At 44.5% G+C, this 17,490-nt stretch overlaps 2 protein-coding genes across 5 annotated transcripts in view; one reads left to right on the forward strand and one right to left on the reverse strand.

The window, feature by feature from the left end:
• The window catches only part of CTNNA2 (catenin alpha 2), a 420,763-nt gene that overhangs the window by 202,594 nt on the left and 200,679 nt on the right, over positions 1-17,490 (reverse strand). Inside the window, exon 1 of one of the 4 annotated variants that reach the window (XM_081207010.1) lies at positions 8,614-8,880. The exons of the other annotated variants lie outside the window; for them this stretch is intronic. The gene's annotated coding sequence lies outside the window, so the exon portion shown is untranslated. Of the gene's footprint in view, positions 1-8,613; positions 8,881-17,490 lie in introns of those variants that run through there. 4 annotated transcript variants of the gene reach the window in all.
• On the forward strand, positions 9,073-11,675 carry LRRTM1 (leucine rich repeat transmembrane neuronal 1). Its single transcript, XM_081207143.1, has one exon. The coding sequence runs from the start codon at positions 9,735-9,737 to the stop codon at positions 11,301-11,303; it is 1,569 nt and encodes a 522-aa protein (XP_081063269.1). The 5' UTR covers positions 9,073-9,734; the 3' UTR covers positions 11,304-11,675.

Consider the following 17,490-nt stretch of genomic DNA (forward strand, 5'->3'; position numbering starts at 1 on the left):
TTTTTCAAGGGGGTGGGAGGTCAGGGACCTCCTAGGCCCCACCCAAGTTTAGGTTGCACCAGCCTGTCATTTTCTGCATTTCCCCTCCCTCCTACAGCCAGCATGAAACTCAGGGAGATGGGTCAGGTAGGAGAGACTCCTAAGAGAGATGGGCTGAATATGGCCTGGGAGGGCAGGCAAAGTTTTCACATCCCTTCCTTAAATGAATTCAACCACTGCAGCACTTAAAGGATACACTCCCTGTGGGATGTATCATTCACTGAAGCAGTCAAATACAACATTTTCTGTTTCCTAGAGTGGACACACAAAGGAGAATGTAGCTCCAGACGGGGAGGACTTCCTGTCACACATGCTCTGGAGCATCCTTCCTCAAGTAGATGGGCGTGACCCTAGCAGACCCTATAAAGGCGCTAGTCATGCAACCATCTCCCTCTCTTGCTCTTTTGGCCCTTTGGCTCTTGTACCTGCTCTTTTGCCATCTTCCTTCTGCTGGTTCTTAGCCAGCAGCACATGGTTCATCCTTACAGAGAATGGAAGCCACAAGTAGAAAGTCTGAGGCCTAGCTCAGACTTCTTTTCTCTACACAAGTACCTGCAACTACAAGATAAAGGTTGCCTTCAGGGCAATACTGTGAACTGAATGTAAATAAACTTTACCATTTCTTTTAAAAGAAGACTGTCGTGTCATTATTGTTTTTAAGAGGGAACTAAAGGGGAAATTTGCCAGGAACAATCCAATCTGGACAAGCCAGATTGGATTGCCCAACTTAAATGATTCTAACAAACCATCAACTTGCTTCCAGCAATGTGCAAGGGAGTGTGCTCTGCTACTAGCTCACTAGTGTGAGTGAAGAAGGATAATATTTAGTCAATATATCCTCTCCTGCTATCCACAACATTCCCACACTCCCAACTCCCCACCACAATAAACCGAACATCTCAATGTACCACACAATCTACCATCCATTTACTCTGGAGCAATCGCTCGGATTAATGCAAGATCATTGAAACATCTACAGGGCAACCGATCTGTGGATTGTGACAGGTTCTATGTGCTTGTTTGCCTGGCCTAAACACAGTTTTGTTTCCCTAATAGGGTGAGACATATTATTAATTTATCTTTATATCATATTGCATCCCTAAGCCTGGCGGTGGATAAAGACATGAGTAATATATAAATATTAAGTATACAGGAAAGGAAAATAACTTCATCCACCAGTGTAAAAATAGCACATATTTTATAGTTTCTTAAACCCTGGTAGGCTGCCTAGATATATGCATGTATACGCACGCCTTCATTCCTTGAAGATGCTGGAGCTTTGGCACACCGCCAGCAAACATATCTCCATGTGCTTTGCTGTTTAAATGTGGCAAACTGATTTATCTTGCTAAGAAGGCACTCTTGGGTGATCTCAAGGCCTTTTTGCACATTACAGAACTCCACCTTGGAAGTATTTTGCAGAAGGAAGCTATGTGCTAAATGTGTGTAAGCCAACACATGAAACAACTGCACACAGGCCCATTTTATCCATATGCCAACATGTTTTTAAAACTGCGATCAGGCTATGCATTCTATTTAATTTTCACACAAGGAATGCACATGGGTTGCCAGGGCAGCCTTTGTTGGGATTCTGCAACTTCATGTCAACAAGGGTTGCTAACTGGAGTTGGTTACATGTAACAGATTTTGTCAGTTCTTAATCAGCTACAGGTATGTTTCTGGGCACAATTCAATAGTGCCTATGAAGCACTACACAGCTAGGGACAAAGGTGTCTAAAAACTGCCTTTTTATCACATGTCTATTCAAACACTGTGTTCAGCAACTGAGGCTCTCCTCCATATTCCACCACCACCTAGTTAGCTGGTGGTGAGAGGAGGCAAGGTCTTTTTGGTTGTTGCACCCCATTTATGGAATGTCCTCCCCAGGGAAGCTCACCCAACAGCATCCTTGATGTCGCCCCAGTGTCTAGAAAATACATTATTTACTGCCCACTGTTTGAACTATCACTGTGAATTTACTGCTTTGGTAAAGATTGTTTTAACCATTGCTCTGCTCTCTGTAGTTTGTTTCTATTCCAGACCTTTATCATCCTTATTCTATATTGCCGTGAAAATTTAACTGAAGGGTAGCTGAAACACGGTTTCAAATGAAAAAGGAGAAGAAGAAATACCTGCCATAGTGAATCAGTGCACTGATCTGTCAAGCCAAGTATAGCATACCTTGCCCAGCAATGGTCCCCAGGTCCTCGGCAGGTGGCTTACCCAGCCTTGCTCTGTGGCAGGAGTATGAAACCTGTGGCCCTCCAAATGATGCTTAACTACAAATCCCATCATATCATCATCTTGGGCTGGAACTGATGTGCTTTGGGGTTCAGCAATCCCTCCCATCCTTAATATATGATATACCTTTTGGAGACACCACAGTCTGAATGATACACCTTCTCCATGGAAAATGAGTGTTCCAGCACTGAGCTATGATTGTACCCTTAAGAATGAAGGAGGGGAGTTTTAAAGAAATTGATATGAGGCAGGTCCCTTTTTTGCATTATTTTTGACCATATATATCTCGACTTTAGCATATAACTTAACGATATACATTTATTAAATTCTGTTGATTTTTATCTATATCTTGATCATTTTATTAGGGTGGCTGTTTTAAAGTGTCCTTATTGCTATTTTTAATGAATATTTTACACCATTTTATGCAAACCACTTAGCTTTTTTTAAAAAACTCTGGTACATAAATCTTGTTAAAATAAATAAATATGGAACGTCTGAGTTTCATCGGCAGCAATGCATTTTTTTGCTAAAATAACTGTTGAGTTGGTTCTAAAACAAACACACAGATAAAACTCCTACGGAACAAACCACACCTGTAAAAAACAACAACACCCTCCTCTTTTACATGATCATTAGAACTGGATAAGCCCTGTCCTATTTTGCATTTGGTCATCCTGCAAAGAGGAGAAACAGGCAAACACCTTTTTCTAATCAACAGTGGGTCCCATGTTGTAGGTAGCTCCCATTGTTGACTTGAAGCTAGAGAACATGAATGTGAAGGTAACATTGTGTCAACAAAACAGGATATCACAAATATGATGGGGGGAGCAATATATTAGTATAAGATAATTCAGAGAATAGTGGGTTTTTTTTAAAAAAAAATGATATCAGTTACACCAGTGTTACCACTATGAATATTTTTGGCTTATTCCTTTCCCACAAGTTTACTTAAATGGGTCTTTTGCTGCCTAATTTTGCATATATTTAGTCACTTTCCTCTAAATACATGTATGCTGCTTACCATCTAACAGCTAAGTTTTAATAAAAGCTCATTTAAATCTGTTAATTTATACAAATCTGCCACTGGGTAGATTTAAATTTTGGGGGGAAGAATGGGGGAGTGTGGGAGTGTAGTGTTTTAGCACCGATGAAAGCCTAAAGTGAGGGAAAGAATGAGGACACTTCCAGAATAATTTGATCAGAAACATGTTTCACTGCATATAGATATAGGTAAATATTGATATTGGTATTGATATAGCAAAGAGAGACTGAGGAAGTAATGTTTTGATTGGTTGGTTTAATAAGAATTCCTAATTAAGGGAGGGAATGGCCTTTTTTCTGCACAAGAAAAGTTTAGCCAACTTGGGTGACCTGTATTCCTCACCTAAAGAATTCCTGTATGGAACACCCCGTTCAATGTTGCAGGAAGGCAAACAATAACATAGCAATTTAATAAATTTATCCACATGGGATTATTGTGTGGTACTGATGGAATTAATGTGTGTTTAGTCACTGAAGGACCTTGCTATGAGGTAGGATTGGATTTAATTGATCTCATTTTCCTCTGAGTTGTGCAATTACTTGTGCCATCCTCAAGACTGCAATAGGACATCAGGTGTGGAATGAGATGGGCAAAGGAAGGTATTGTAGGGAGCAAACATCTTCCTTGCAGTAATAAGCTGGAGCTCCCAGAATCCTTCTGAAAAGCTTCCGGGTCAGATGTCAGGGACTGGCAGGTCTCTGAGGAGTGTGTGGCAGAGTCAGGGCCCCCTGAAGCTAATCCAAGGGAAGGGGCTAATAGAAGGGGGGAAATCTAAGCAGTCAGTGATGGAAGGAGGAGGTGCAGAACATGGCAGGAATGGAGGAAGAGACTGTTCTGGAGAGGAACAGGATGATAAGACTCCCCTCCACCCCCTTCCCCACTGTCTCCAAGGATCAGGAGGCTTCAAAAGGCAGACAGAGCAGCAACTTTCATGTAGAAGAAACCATATGTTGTTTATGAATGCCCCATCAGGCGAGAGTACTTAAGTTTGGATGGAGGCATGGTCATGCCATTGCTCCAGCAGTCCAGCTCAGGGCAGAAGCCTGGGGAGGAGATACCAGCTACTTAGTTGCCAAAACGGTGTGTGTGCTCAGTGCACCTGCAAGTGTGTGCTTTCTCAACAGAGAATTAAACCACAGCCTCTTTGTCCTCTTGGGCTAGGTGTGCCCAGGTCATGAAGTCATCTCACCGGTCTTACTTGCTATACACCACTAGTGTCTCAATTCTGTCATCAAACTGGGTCCAATACCTAGGAGGTGGGATGCAACTGCTGCAAACTACTTGTAGCAGAATCTGTTTACTGTAAGTGCTACCATAAAGTAGCAGTGTGGTGCAATCCTATCCCCCTTTGTTAAGAACTACAGTAAGCTCTACTGAATCCCATCAGGCTTGCTACCAGGTATGCAAAGGACTGCAGCCCAGGAATGGTTTCTGGAGGAAAGATGACACAGAACATTGCTGATTCGTTACTACTTGGAATGCTGGGGAGAGAACAGCCTGTCTAGATAGATATCCATAGAATTCTGTAAAATTTCTCCCAAAGTTACATGCTGCTGCTTTCTAAAATAGTGGGTACTGGAGGCTTTTAACTAGAACCAGCAAAGGCAGAATAAGGAAGGGATGCAAACTCTTCCTCTACTGCCTTCTCAAATACCATTGCTTTTTCTATTCTAGTTCTCAGCAACTTTTTCTAGAAAAGATGTAGGTCTAGTACGGTGGATGCTCGGGTTGCGAATGTGATCTGTGCGGGATGCATGTTCTCAACCCACAGCTGCATGTCTGCACATGTGCGGATTGTGATTTGGCACTTCTGCGTATGCGCAAAGCACGATTTAGCACTTCTGCACATGCACGACTGCCGAAACCTGGAAGTAACCCGTTCCAGTACTTCCGGGTTTCAGCGGTCCATAACCCCCCCCCCAAAAAAAAATGCAACCTGAAGCTTCTGTAACCCGAGGTATGACTCTATCTAACACATGACCTCCCGTCTCCCTTCCATCAGTTCCTAGTTACAGTTTCCAGTGGTTGCTTATCCCCCCCCCAAAAAAAAACAAAATCAGGAGGGGGGGGAGTTCTACAGCACATCCTGTTCTGTGCAGGTCCTGAGATACATTTCTTCCATGTCTGTTAAATGACTGATCTTCTATGTCCCACAACTAGCACAAGTGAATTATACTTTGTAGAGACCACTTCTACAAAGAGTCCTTTGCATGGTTCTTCTCTTGTTCACAAGTCATCCCAAGGGAAGCAAAAATCCAGGTCACCCATGAGTATTCTTGTGCAGATAGGAAACTAAGACCAGGGAGTAATGATCTGTTTAAAATATCCCATGAATTCATGGTTTAACAAGAATTTGGAAACCAGATCTCTTTGTCATGGATGCTTTAGTTGTGATGCACTGCAGGGGGTTGGACTAGATAATCCTTGGGGTCCTTTCCAACTCTATGATTCCATGGAACCCAACACTCTAGGCATTGCAGATTTCCAGCATTTTCATGATGCATAAACATGGTTTAAAGAATACACACAAAGATTGTTGTTGTTTTTTCCTCTTCCACTTAATTTTTCTTGTTAGTTAAATATGCTATTAAAAAATAAAATAAAAATATTAACATGGAAACCTGAGACTGTTGGCTCCCTTGGAAGCAATGGTGCCTGTTGAATGTTAGGACTAGCAGGGTGGAAGGTAGGGAGGCCAACAGCAGGGGGAGTCAGAGCCAGTGACAGGCAGAGGCAACTAATTCTAGTTTTGCCCCCATCCTTCCCTGTTGCATTCTTGAAGGGCAATACTGGCCCAGAATACCTGAAGGAGCATCTCCACCCCCATCGTTCAGCCTCTGAGGTCCACCCCCATCGTTCAGACTGAGGTCCAGCGCCGAGGGCCTTCTGGTGGTTCCCTCACTGCAAGAAGTGAGGTTACAGGGAACCAGGCAGAGGGCCTTCTCTGTAGTGGCACCCACCCTGTGGAACGCCCTCCCATCAGATGCTTTAACATCTTTCTGCTGTTTACCACCACATGGACTCCAATGGTTTAGGGCAGCACATGTACTTTCATTGGTCTCCCTGGCACTTCTAGGCAGGGCTGGGAGAGACTCCCTGCCTGAAACCATGGTGAGCCACTGCCAGTCAGGATGGCCAATGCTAAGCTAGATAGACCAATTTGTCTGACTCAGTATAAGGCATTTTTTTAATACTCCTAAGATTTTAGCCTTAGAGAGCCTGTGTCTTTTTCAGCTCATCTGAGCATTCCATATCTTTAAAGCAATCAGGTACTGAAATGTGCTAAAGAGCTTTTTGAAATAGTATTACTGATCACCACCACACACTGCTACCACCAATTCTGAAACTTGCAGACAGATTTGCAGCGTCTCCATTTGCAGAGGACAGTCAAAATCTTTGAGCAGGAACTCAGGTTGACCACTTGACCCATTGAAGATATGCATTACCAATGCCTTTCACATCCACTATGACTTAAGCAACCTTCCATGTTTACCATGATTCACTCCTAGGATACAGAAAGTTGCCACCCAGTGCATCTGTGCAACCTTTGGCAATCAATTTTACATCCTTTCGTCTGCCTTCCTGCCTTGCTCTCTACCAACTTCCATGCTGGTTTTGTATACATTGCTTCCACTGGGCAGGATCGGCAGCAAAGGTCCACCTGAGCAGGGAATAAAGAAACAGGGGGAGGAGTCTGAGTCTTCCTCACCTCCTCAAAAAGAGATGCATCTGGGAGTCAGGCTTTGAATTTGCTTAAGTGCCCAGGTATGCATATTAAAATAAATGAGAAATTTTGAAAAGTGCAGGCCGAACTTTGCAAATAATAAATTCAAGCTTTGAATACACTGTGCCTGAATGCTTCTTATCTCTGCATTTTTGACATTATTTTTCATAGGTGATGTTTGGGAGGATTTTCCCAAAATGGCAATTCTAACTCATCTTCTTTCTTTCTTTTCTGTTCAATGATGCATCACAGCCAATGCAAATTCAGGAGAAATCAAGATTTCAGTCAATACTAGCCAAAGGACAAGAAGAAGCCCACCATCTCAAAACCCTCCTCAACGGAGCAGCTTTCAAACGAGTATCCCTTTTATTACCTGGCATGCCTATTTTATGCAACACCTCGATAAACACGTCAACTGTGCCAGGATCGAAAAATCAAGTATCAAAATATTGAGGCGTGAACCACCTGCTCTGAAAGTACTGGCAACCAGCAGACTTTGGGGTATGTTGAAAAGAGGGGGAAATAGGGGAAAGATTGGAGAGTATTTCCCTGGCAACAGAGCAGTACTTGTTCCCCAAGTCACTAAAGGATGCAGAAAATGCCTGTCAACAATGGCCTTTTCCAAATCCAATGAAGGTCGAAAATTAGCAGGCAGGCAATTCTTAGTCTATCGAACAAAACAACAGCAGAGTCATTGAGGGCTGGGAGTCTAATCCTTCCAGCTTTACCCCCTTCACACACACACACACACACGAAGTAAACTGCATGGTAGTTAGATTCCCAAATGCTTGCATCCAAAACGCACGCATCACGTTTCCGAATGCTGTAGCGTATAGCGCTGCAATTTTGTTTTGTCACAAAGATGTCATTAGCAAGAGCATATGCTAAACACCTAGATGCAGTAGGGTACGAAGCCCGAATAGTATTCCGTTCCCACATGAACCCAGTGATGGTTGCACGAGCCTCCTACCCCTCCCCCCCTTTCGCAAAAAGAAAGAAACGTTGCTCCAAAACAGGCGTCAAAATGAAAGAAGGCAAAAAAGGAACGGGGTGTGCGCCACGCACGTTTCTCGCCCGCAGGAAGAAAACGAGAAAAGAAAAAGGGGGGAAAGTCAGTGCCTCATCTCGAGCAACCAAATATCCTCAAAATGTCGTAATTTGGACACATCTCTCCTGAAAGCCCCCCCCCCCCCAGCCTGACTCGTCTGCGCTGGGACCCTTTAAACAAAGAGGAGCGGCTGGTGGGGAGACGGAAAGGGGTCCCTGTTCTGGTCGCCTCCTTAAGAAATGCCTCGCCGCTGCAGCTGTCGATTGCGCGCGCGCGCGTGTGTGCATACGTGTGTGTGTGTTTGAGCAAAGGCGAGCGGAGCTTAAAGTATTTTCCATTTCATCAGAGAACATATATCCCTTTACTGGTTCACTAAAATGTTGGCTTTTTTTTTTTTTAATGCCCACCCCTTTTCCCATTCGCCCCTGTCTGCTGCGAAGCGCGGCGCAGGCATACAATCGCCGGGAGCTCACGACGCTCAGTGAGCGCTCGGTGCCTCTGCGTGCTGTAGCTACATACTGCTTCTGCTGGAAGGAAGGGATCCTGGGCTGCCGCTCTCGCTCTCTGCTCTTAAGCATCTCCGAACCAGCAAGGCGAACCAGCAATGGGGAATAAAGCCATCTTTATGCCGCCGGTCCGGTCAGGGAAGGAATGGTAAAGCTGCATCAGAGGAGTCAATAAAAAACAAAACAAAAACAAAAAAATTTGGTGCTTGCCGCCGCCCGCGTCTGCAAGGATGGACATGAAAGGGAATGTCAAATCCTGGGAAGCCGTTAAGTAAAGAGGTTTTGGTTTTTTGGGGTTTTTTTGGAAGGGGTTTCTCTCTCTTTTCCCCCCTTTCATTTTTTTCTCCTTGCCCTCCCCCTCCTCTCTCTCCCTCCCCACGTCACAGTATTAACCGCAGAGGAAGGGAGGGAAGAAAAAAAAAAAAAGAACAGAGGGGGAGAGAAGGGAGAGGGGGGAAAAGGCAAGGAAGGAAGGAAGGAAGGAAGATCAAGCCTTATGCCCATACTTCTGAAACTTGAAGGTCCTGGGAGTCAGCTTAAAAATCAGGGAGGAGAGTGGAGAGGAGGGGAGAGAAGCTAGCTGGACTTGCCTCTCGCCCTTTGAGACGGAGCAAAGTGAGACATTGTGAGCCTGCCAGCCTCACAGAACGCTGAAAGAGACAGAATTTGTAGCAACAGAGAGCTCTTTTGGAGCCTTGCATATAATTAAGTCCAAACACAAAGGAAGCCGCTGAATGGAGGTTGTCACTCTCTGGAAAAGGGTGGGTAAGGCACTTTTTAATTTCATTCTTTCGTGAAGAGAGAGATCTTTTTTTTCTTTTTTCTTTCTAAAAGAATTGTTCTTTTCTATGCCGCGGCAGCTAAAATGGACAAGACCCCTTGTACCTTTTGAATGCCTCTCTGAACTTTAATGCTGTACAGATTTTTGCATGCTGTTTTGTTTTGTTCTTTTTAAAAAACAGGGCAAAAGCCCCGAAAGTGAAATCTTTGGCCCCCATGGTTCTCTTGTTTTTGCCTCGCCCCCACCCCCTCGCCCCCTGTTTTACATACAATATGATGCAGAATTCGTAAAGGGAACTGTCGGACAAAAGATTCAATGGACATTCTCAAGCGCATTTGGGGATATTCTCGCTAATGGATTTCCTTCTTATTGGTGTCTGTTTAAACTGGCTGCTGAGGAAGCCCCCAGGGTTGATCCTGTGCACACTGGGTCTCTTTTTCAAAATGCTTCCAGCCGTGAATAGTGGGTGTCCACAGCTCTGCCGGTGCGAGGGGAGACTCTTCTACTGTGAGTCCCTGAATCTCACAGAGATGCCGCACAACCTGTCGGGCGTGATGGGCTTGTCGTTGCGGTACAACAGCCTTTCCGAGCTGCCTGACGGACAGTTCACAGGGTTAATGCAACTCACGTGGCTATATCTGGATCACAATCACATTTGCTCAGTGGAGGAAAATGCCTTTGAAAAGCTGCGGCGAGTTAAGGAGCTCACCCTGAGTTCCAACAAAATCACACAACTGCCCAACACCACCTTCCGGCCCATGCCCAACTTGCGCAGTGTGGATTTATCCTACAACAACCTGCAGGCTCTGGAGCCGAACCTGTTTCACGGCTTGCGGAAGCTGACGACGTTGCACATGCGGTCCAACGCCATCAAGTTTGTGCCTGTCCGAATATTCCAAGACTGCCGCAGCCTGAAGTTCCTGGACATAGGATACAATCAGTTGAAAAGCCTGGCTCGAAACTCTTTTGCAGGCTTGTTCAAACTCACCGAGTTGCACCTGGAGCACAATGACTTGGTGAAAGTGAACTTGGCCCATTTCCCCAGGCTCATCTCCTTGCACTCCCTCTGCTTACGCAGGAATAAAGTCACTATCGTGGTGAATTCCTTGGACTGGACATGGAAATTAGAGAAACTGGACCTCTCGGGCAACGAGATTGAATACATGGAGCCTCACGTTTTTGAAAGTGTACCTCAACTCCAGTCCCTGCAGCTGGATTCCAACCGGCTCACCTACATCCACCCGAGGATCCTAAACTCCTGGAAGTCCCTCGTGAGCATCAGCCTTTCTGCAAATGTCTGGGATTGTGGACGTAACATTTGCGCCTTGGCCTCTTGGCTGAGCAACTTCAAAGGCCGCTACGACAGCAACCTCCTCTGTGCCACCCCTGAATACACACAGGGTGAGGATGTCTTAGATGCAGTATATGCTTTTCACTTATGCGAAGATGCAACGGACCCAACGATGGACATTAACCTCCTGTCTGCTGTAGCAAACAACAGTGACCAAACATTCAGCTACAGCCCTGCCACAATGAACTATGATGTGCAGGATATCGAAGGGGATAGAACGACAAATGTCATCACGGTAACTATGCCCAACGAGAACACCGAGAATGCTGTTCAGATCCACAAGGTGGTCACAGGGACCATGGCCCTCATCTTCTCGTTCCTCATAGTAGTTTTGGTGTTGTACGTTTCATGGAAGTGTTTCCCTGCCAGCCTTAGGCAACTGAGACAGTGTTTTGTGACACAGCGCAGGAAGCAAAAACAAAAACAAACCATGCATCAAATGGCTGCTATGTCAGCCCAGGAGTATTACGTTGATTACAAACCCAACCATATTGAAGGTGCTCTGGTGATCATTAATGAGTATGGATCCTGTACTTGCCACCAGCAGCCAGCAAGGGAATGTGAGGTGTGATTTAATTCTTTTCCAGTGGGGGATTTAACACGGTGTGTGCAACCAAATAGCAGTGGGCAAATTAAAGGACAGTTGGAGGGTTGACGTTTGCTTACCAATGCCCTTCTTTGCTGAAATTGTTTAAAAAAATAAAAAGAGGAGCTGTCCCAAAAAAAGAGAGACTTGATATTTTAGCTTTATTGTGGCTTAAAACCTTCAAGACATTCAACTTTCAAAAAGAAATAAGATATTTCACATTAACAGCTCTCTTTACAGATCTGTCAATATTCAGAAAAAAAAAATCAGAGTGTAAAAAAGTACCAATTATTGATTTTTTTTGTAAAACTACAGCAAAAATATGTTTAAAATAAAAGCAAAATAGCATTTACAGTTTTTACAGACTGGTGTACATTACCTGGATTGTGTATATGGAAATATATGGGGGGGGGGCAGAAAGAGAGAGAATGAGAGAGGGAGGGAGGGAGCATGAATTTTATCTCTCTTGCCCATGTAGCTGTTTAAAGTAAGCCAAAAAGAAGCACACATTTGAATTAATTTGATGGGTTCATGGTTCGAAAATTACTGGGTACTTGTGGTTGGTTGTACCATGATGTGGATTGTGAATTTGAATACAGGGCACTGAAAATTATTTTCTCCTCCTTATTATGCTACCTGTAAAACCTATATATAGTCTCCAAGGGGCTGGTCTGATTGGAAAAGTGGATGTTCCAGTAGCTGCTGTGTCACTCTGTCAACACTGCAGAGGGCTTAAAAGCACACCTTCCCTGTAAGTTGCTTTAAGAGCCTCACACAAAAAAATGCAGCCTCTCTGTCTGTCTCTGTCTGTCTGTCTGTCTGTCTGTCTCTCTCTCTCTCTCTCTCTCTCTCTCTCTCTCTCTCTCTCTCTCTCTCATTTGGGATCAAAATGGACCCCATCACAATATTCCAATTGGTGGGATAGGGTTGGGCAAAACAGCAACAGAAAGCCTGCTCCAACTTGCCATTGTGACCTCTTCCTCTGAGGACTCAAAGACTTATATCAGGTCTCCCACTATCTCCCCCAAAATTCACTGTTTTATGTGGTAGCCCCCCCAAAAAAGTAAGGGGAACTATTCCATCCATGCTCCACAGAGCAAGGTGAGGGGGGGGGGGATTCATTTGTAATGGCAAAAGCTCTGTGCATGTGGCTCAGGAGTAAAATCCTCAGCATAACGCACCAAAGGTATCTTTGCATACAGAATGGTTAGAATATGCCTCTGGTTGCAACAGGGAGACCATATAAGAAGAAGAAGTGGGGGCAGGGGGATGTAGCCCATCCCTAGGTGGCCTTATTAGTCAATGTGTGTGTGTGTGTGAGAGAGAGAGAGAGAGAGAGAGAGAGAGAGATCACACATTTTGCATCTCTGGCTCATTGCTTGAGTGGATGTCATTAAGTACAATCAGCAAAACTTGCCATCAAAGCTACTTGGTAGTTTCTTTCAGTGCTCCTCTAAAAAAATGGCTGCATTATGTTAGCCCCTTCCCTCATGTTTTTTTAAAACCTGTCACCCCCTAAGCTATGGCCAAATCTCCCAAGTGCACTTTTAGAACAGTATGCAGGCCTACACACCATACTTGTGGAATTTCCCCCTCCGTAAAATGCAAAATCAGGCAAGTGCATATTTCTCTCATCATAATCAGATAGTTTATCGTTGAAATGAAGAAAGGATGAGTGGGTTCCCCCCACCCCCACAAGCAACACATGCTTTGCCTATTTTTCATGAGTAGCAGAGACAGAAGCAAATGCCACAGTGGTATCTTACATTTAATTATCTCAAAATGTCACTGCTTTGAAGCAAATAGATGTAGGAAGGAGATAGCTAACACCTGCTTGAAAATGCAATAAATAAATAAAAGTGTGGGGTGGAGGAGGGGGCTAGCGGTCCATAAAATGCATACAAGGTGTGAGTTCAGCTAGACTCCCCCTCCCAACCCCCTAAACCCCTCCCAACATAGCAGTTCCTTCTCCTGGCAGGGAAATAGGCAATGTTTACTCTATCTGGCCAACTCCTGAACCACCGATAAAGCACAACCTAAATTGAATTACAGAGCCCAAAGCGATAAATAGGGCTGCTTTAAGTTAGGAGAGGGCACATTCTTCCCTGCAAAGCCTAATGCCACACTGAATGTACATGTCCCAAACCCTGTTAGACTTCAGTTAAAGGTTCTGGCATTTGCAGAATGGCTAGAGGCAGCCTCCTACTGGAGCAAAGGTGGCATAGTTAAGAACAACACATATTTAGTGCAATGCTGAGTTAAGAGGAAATCCTGCAGATTCCTCTCAATCATGATATCCTTTTCGGGCACTTTGCTTGGTGAATATCTGGAGAATGTAGCTTTCAAAAACTCCATAAATCTGTACAAAGCTATCAGCAGTGCCTTTTTGTGTAAATATATATTTAGATGCTTTATTCAAAGAGGTATGACGAGAAATACTCAAATGGAACTGCTATATATAAGTGATAGCAATACAATCCTTGCCAATAATGGGCAGCTCTCCTTGACTCCTGTTGCTACATGGATAGATTGTTGGGGGTGGCAAGACATATGCATGAATTTTCATGGATGTGTATGGTTGTTTAGAATTGCATGACTTTGCTTTAAGGTTACAGGGTGTGCAAGATGGCACTTAGAGACTCTGAAAGAACTTGATCAGGAATTGGCTGTGTTTCCAGTTGTGCAGAGGATGGGCAGACAGAAAAGCTGGCAGACAGGCAGGGGAGAAGAACTAGTAGCAGCACCAATGGGCAGAAATGAGCAAAGATGTCTGGCCCCTTCCTATGGTTGCAATTTTAAACCAGGTACTGCAAGATTTTATTTGATTTCAGAGTCATGCTTTAGAAGTCCATTCCCTTTGCTGCTGCTTTACCAGCATGAGCCAATACCATAATGTATTAGCAATCTAGTTCTGAAAGGCAAAGTGCATGCTGTTGTCAAAATTTTGCATAAAAAAAAAACCATTGCAGTGTCAATTGCTTTTAGATGTTTCACCAAAAGTGGTGGGAAATGGGTAAAGTGAAAGAAGGAGAATAAGCAGAACAGGACACATGGGAAATCCCAACACATGGGGCAAATGAAGAAGTAACCCAGTAACAACCCCCCGCCAAAAAAACAACAACCAATCCACACCCTGGTACTCCATGGGCTACTTTCAAGACAATGAAAAGTTATCACAAGAAATGAATTAATAATTACAGGCCCAAAGGGCAAACATTGATTTCCTGCAATCTAAATCAGATTGCAGTCATTCCCACCTTTCCAGGCAGCTGTCAGAGATCTGATTAAACACCACTGCATTTAAAGTGCATGTGTAACAGCAGCAACAGGAGAGAGAGCTCTGACCGGAGCTCTTCCTAATTCCCACACTGAACTAACTGACCACAGTATCAAAAGCATCTGTTTGCTTTCACCAATTAAACTGGCAATGAGACAGGCAGACAAGCAGGCACCCCCCAAAATTTAAACCCTGCCTCACAGGAGGTTTTCTGGTACAAGCATCAATCCTGCTGGCATGTGTCTTTTCTACACACATACACACCTACACAAGCGCATACCGTCATGATTTTGGGCACCCCGACAGTGCAGAGTTTTGAATGCGCATTCGGAATGATTTATCTTCCTCCAGGTCTCCCTCTTCTGTAGTATGAAAGGGGAAGAATCTGCAAAATCAGTGCCAAGGTGCCACTTTCCGTATATGTTTTACATTTAGAAAATGTGGAGGACCTGTGAGCCACTGACTTGAGTGCTTGCAGGGGTCTCGGTGGGAAGCCTGCTGTGCATTGTATGTGTAGCAATCTCTACCATCCCCATTGAGGGGATGAAGGAGGGGAGCTCAACTGCCAGCTGAAAGGCAGAAACCAATAAATATATTCCCCAGATTGTGAGATCCTGCTCAGGGAAGGAGGGCAAGCAATCCCACCAGCTCGGAGAGGGAAACAGAGGTTGCTTCGGAGAGGGACACATAGAACGTGCTCCTTCACTGCCTGCCTGCCCCTGAGAGGAAAGGGATGCTGAACAAAGCCCCACTTATGCCAAATGCCTAGATTGTCAGAACTGGGAGCAACATGACTTAGAGGGTGCATAGCTGGGACAGAAATGTATTCAATGGGAAAAAAGGAAGGAAGAAATCAGTGAAGCTGAGTGAGTATGAGTACGTACGTGTGTGTGTGTGTGTGTGTGTGTGTGTGTGTGTTTCTCTCTCTCTCCCCCTCTCCCTCTCCCCCCCCCCAAAAGTATAGAGGTACATAGTAAACAACACTGAGGTGCTGAATCTGAAGATTATGGGTTGACACCTTCTTGACAGGGGTGTGTGGGGGTTTTTTTGGGGGGAGAGGATATGTCTTAGGGAAGTGGCAGAGGAGAAAAGGTTTGCAGAAAGTGTAAGTAAAGATGAAAGGGCAACACAATACAAAAATTGCACATGTCTTTTGCAAGAAAGATTAGAAGGCATTAGGATGTAATGAGGATGGGGATGCTTTGAAAGGGTATTTTGTTATCTTTTTCAGAGTATGTTTGTTCTTGGCGGTATGGAAGTGTAGTAGAACGGAGTAGGGAGAGTTACAGGTACACAGCTAATGTAACACTACAAACATAAATCAATCAAACTGTCTCAGCTTCTTCCGTGGAACTCCAGCAATTGTGGCCACTGGAGTTTCTCCTGTGGAATATCACCACCACCAGACCACCACGCGAAGCAGCAATTATCAGGGGGTCACCAAGGGGAAACTCTGGCATTAAAAAAATGGTTATGTTGCCTGCCCACCCCCCACCCCCACATTTCCTGCAAGGAGGGGAAGAGACAAAACTCTCTTCCTCCTCAAGGTGTCTGCAGACTTACTTCCCAGAACACATTCTCTCCCCCTGCTCTTGCCAGCGAAACCAGCCATGGTGCACTTAGTTTGAACCAGCTGCAGGGTCCCGTCCCACAATGAGTTTCTATAGAGCTTGGTACAGATAACAAAGAAGTGTTCCTAATAGTTCTAAAATATGACAGCTCTAAATTAGGGACGCTTAAAGAAAAGAACCAAGGAGCAAATGGAAACCATAAAAATATCAGCATATTAAGGAAATTATTGTGACAGGAATGGCTTGTTGTTGGTGGTGGTGTTGTTGTTGTTGTTGTTGTTGTTGCCAGCCATAATAGGAAATGCTTTTCTATCTCTATCCTCTATCCCTTCTCTCTGTAGAGTACCAGGCTTGTTATTTATTATTTAGTCGTTGTTGAAAACCAGCTATTTCTATGGATGGCTGAGGGAATCACTCAAAATATATTGAGACTCAGGCTGCAGAATAACAGATCTCCCATTGTATCATCAGGCCCTAGACTCAGGCACACTCTAAGCACCAGTGGCATGTGGTCAGTGGACTAGGGGGATTAGGTAGTCCTAAAGCCCTTCCACCACCTCCCCAAACCCTGCCAGACCCCAGCATCCTGTCAGAGATCTGGCATCTCCTTCCCAATGTCCAGGAAGCTTCTGGTTGGCTTAGGGACAGAGGCATGTAATGTGCATATCGCCCCCTCCTCCAAAAAAATTGCCCTCACAAGCTGGCGTCTCTGACTTTAACTGTTCCCCTATGAAAAAATTCACTGCATGCCACTGCTTAGGACAGGGGTCAGCAAACTTTTTCAGCAGGGGGCGGGTCCACTGTCCCTCAGACCTTGTGGGGGGCCAGACTATTTTTTTTTGGGGGGGGTGAATGGATTCCTATGCCCCACAAATAACCCAGAGATGCATTTTAAATAAAAGGACACATTATACTCATGTAAAAACACACTGATTCCCGGACCGTCCACGGGCTGGATTTAGAAGGCGATTGGGCTGGATCTGGCCCCTGGACCTTAGTTTTCCTACCCATGGCTTAGGGCCAGCTTTCTTAAGTGATTGCAATGGCAACCACATACCCACTGGGTTTCTTTTTTATTTCCCTCTCATGGATGATTGGTCAACAAGCCACAAGATTTCTTATTACACATTCTCGTCCTGACCATATGCATATACCAGTCTGGTGCAAAGATACCCAAGGCTCCGGCCTGAAAGAGCTATATATACACACTCGTTTTTCTTGAGCCTGCATTAATTCATTGCTTCATTTTGTCAGTTCTCTTTTGCTGGTGGTTTGGGGAAAGCCAGCAATCTAAAGGTTAATATTCCAGTTAATTCCCCCGTGT

The sequence above is a fragment of the Podarcis bocagei genome (genome assembly GCF_964188305.1).
Source record: "Podarcis bocagei genome assembly, chromosome: 9".
Taxonomy (NCBI): domain Eukaryota; kingdom Metazoa; phylum Chordata; class Lepidosauria; order Squamata; family Lacertidae; genus Podarcis; species Podarcis bocagei.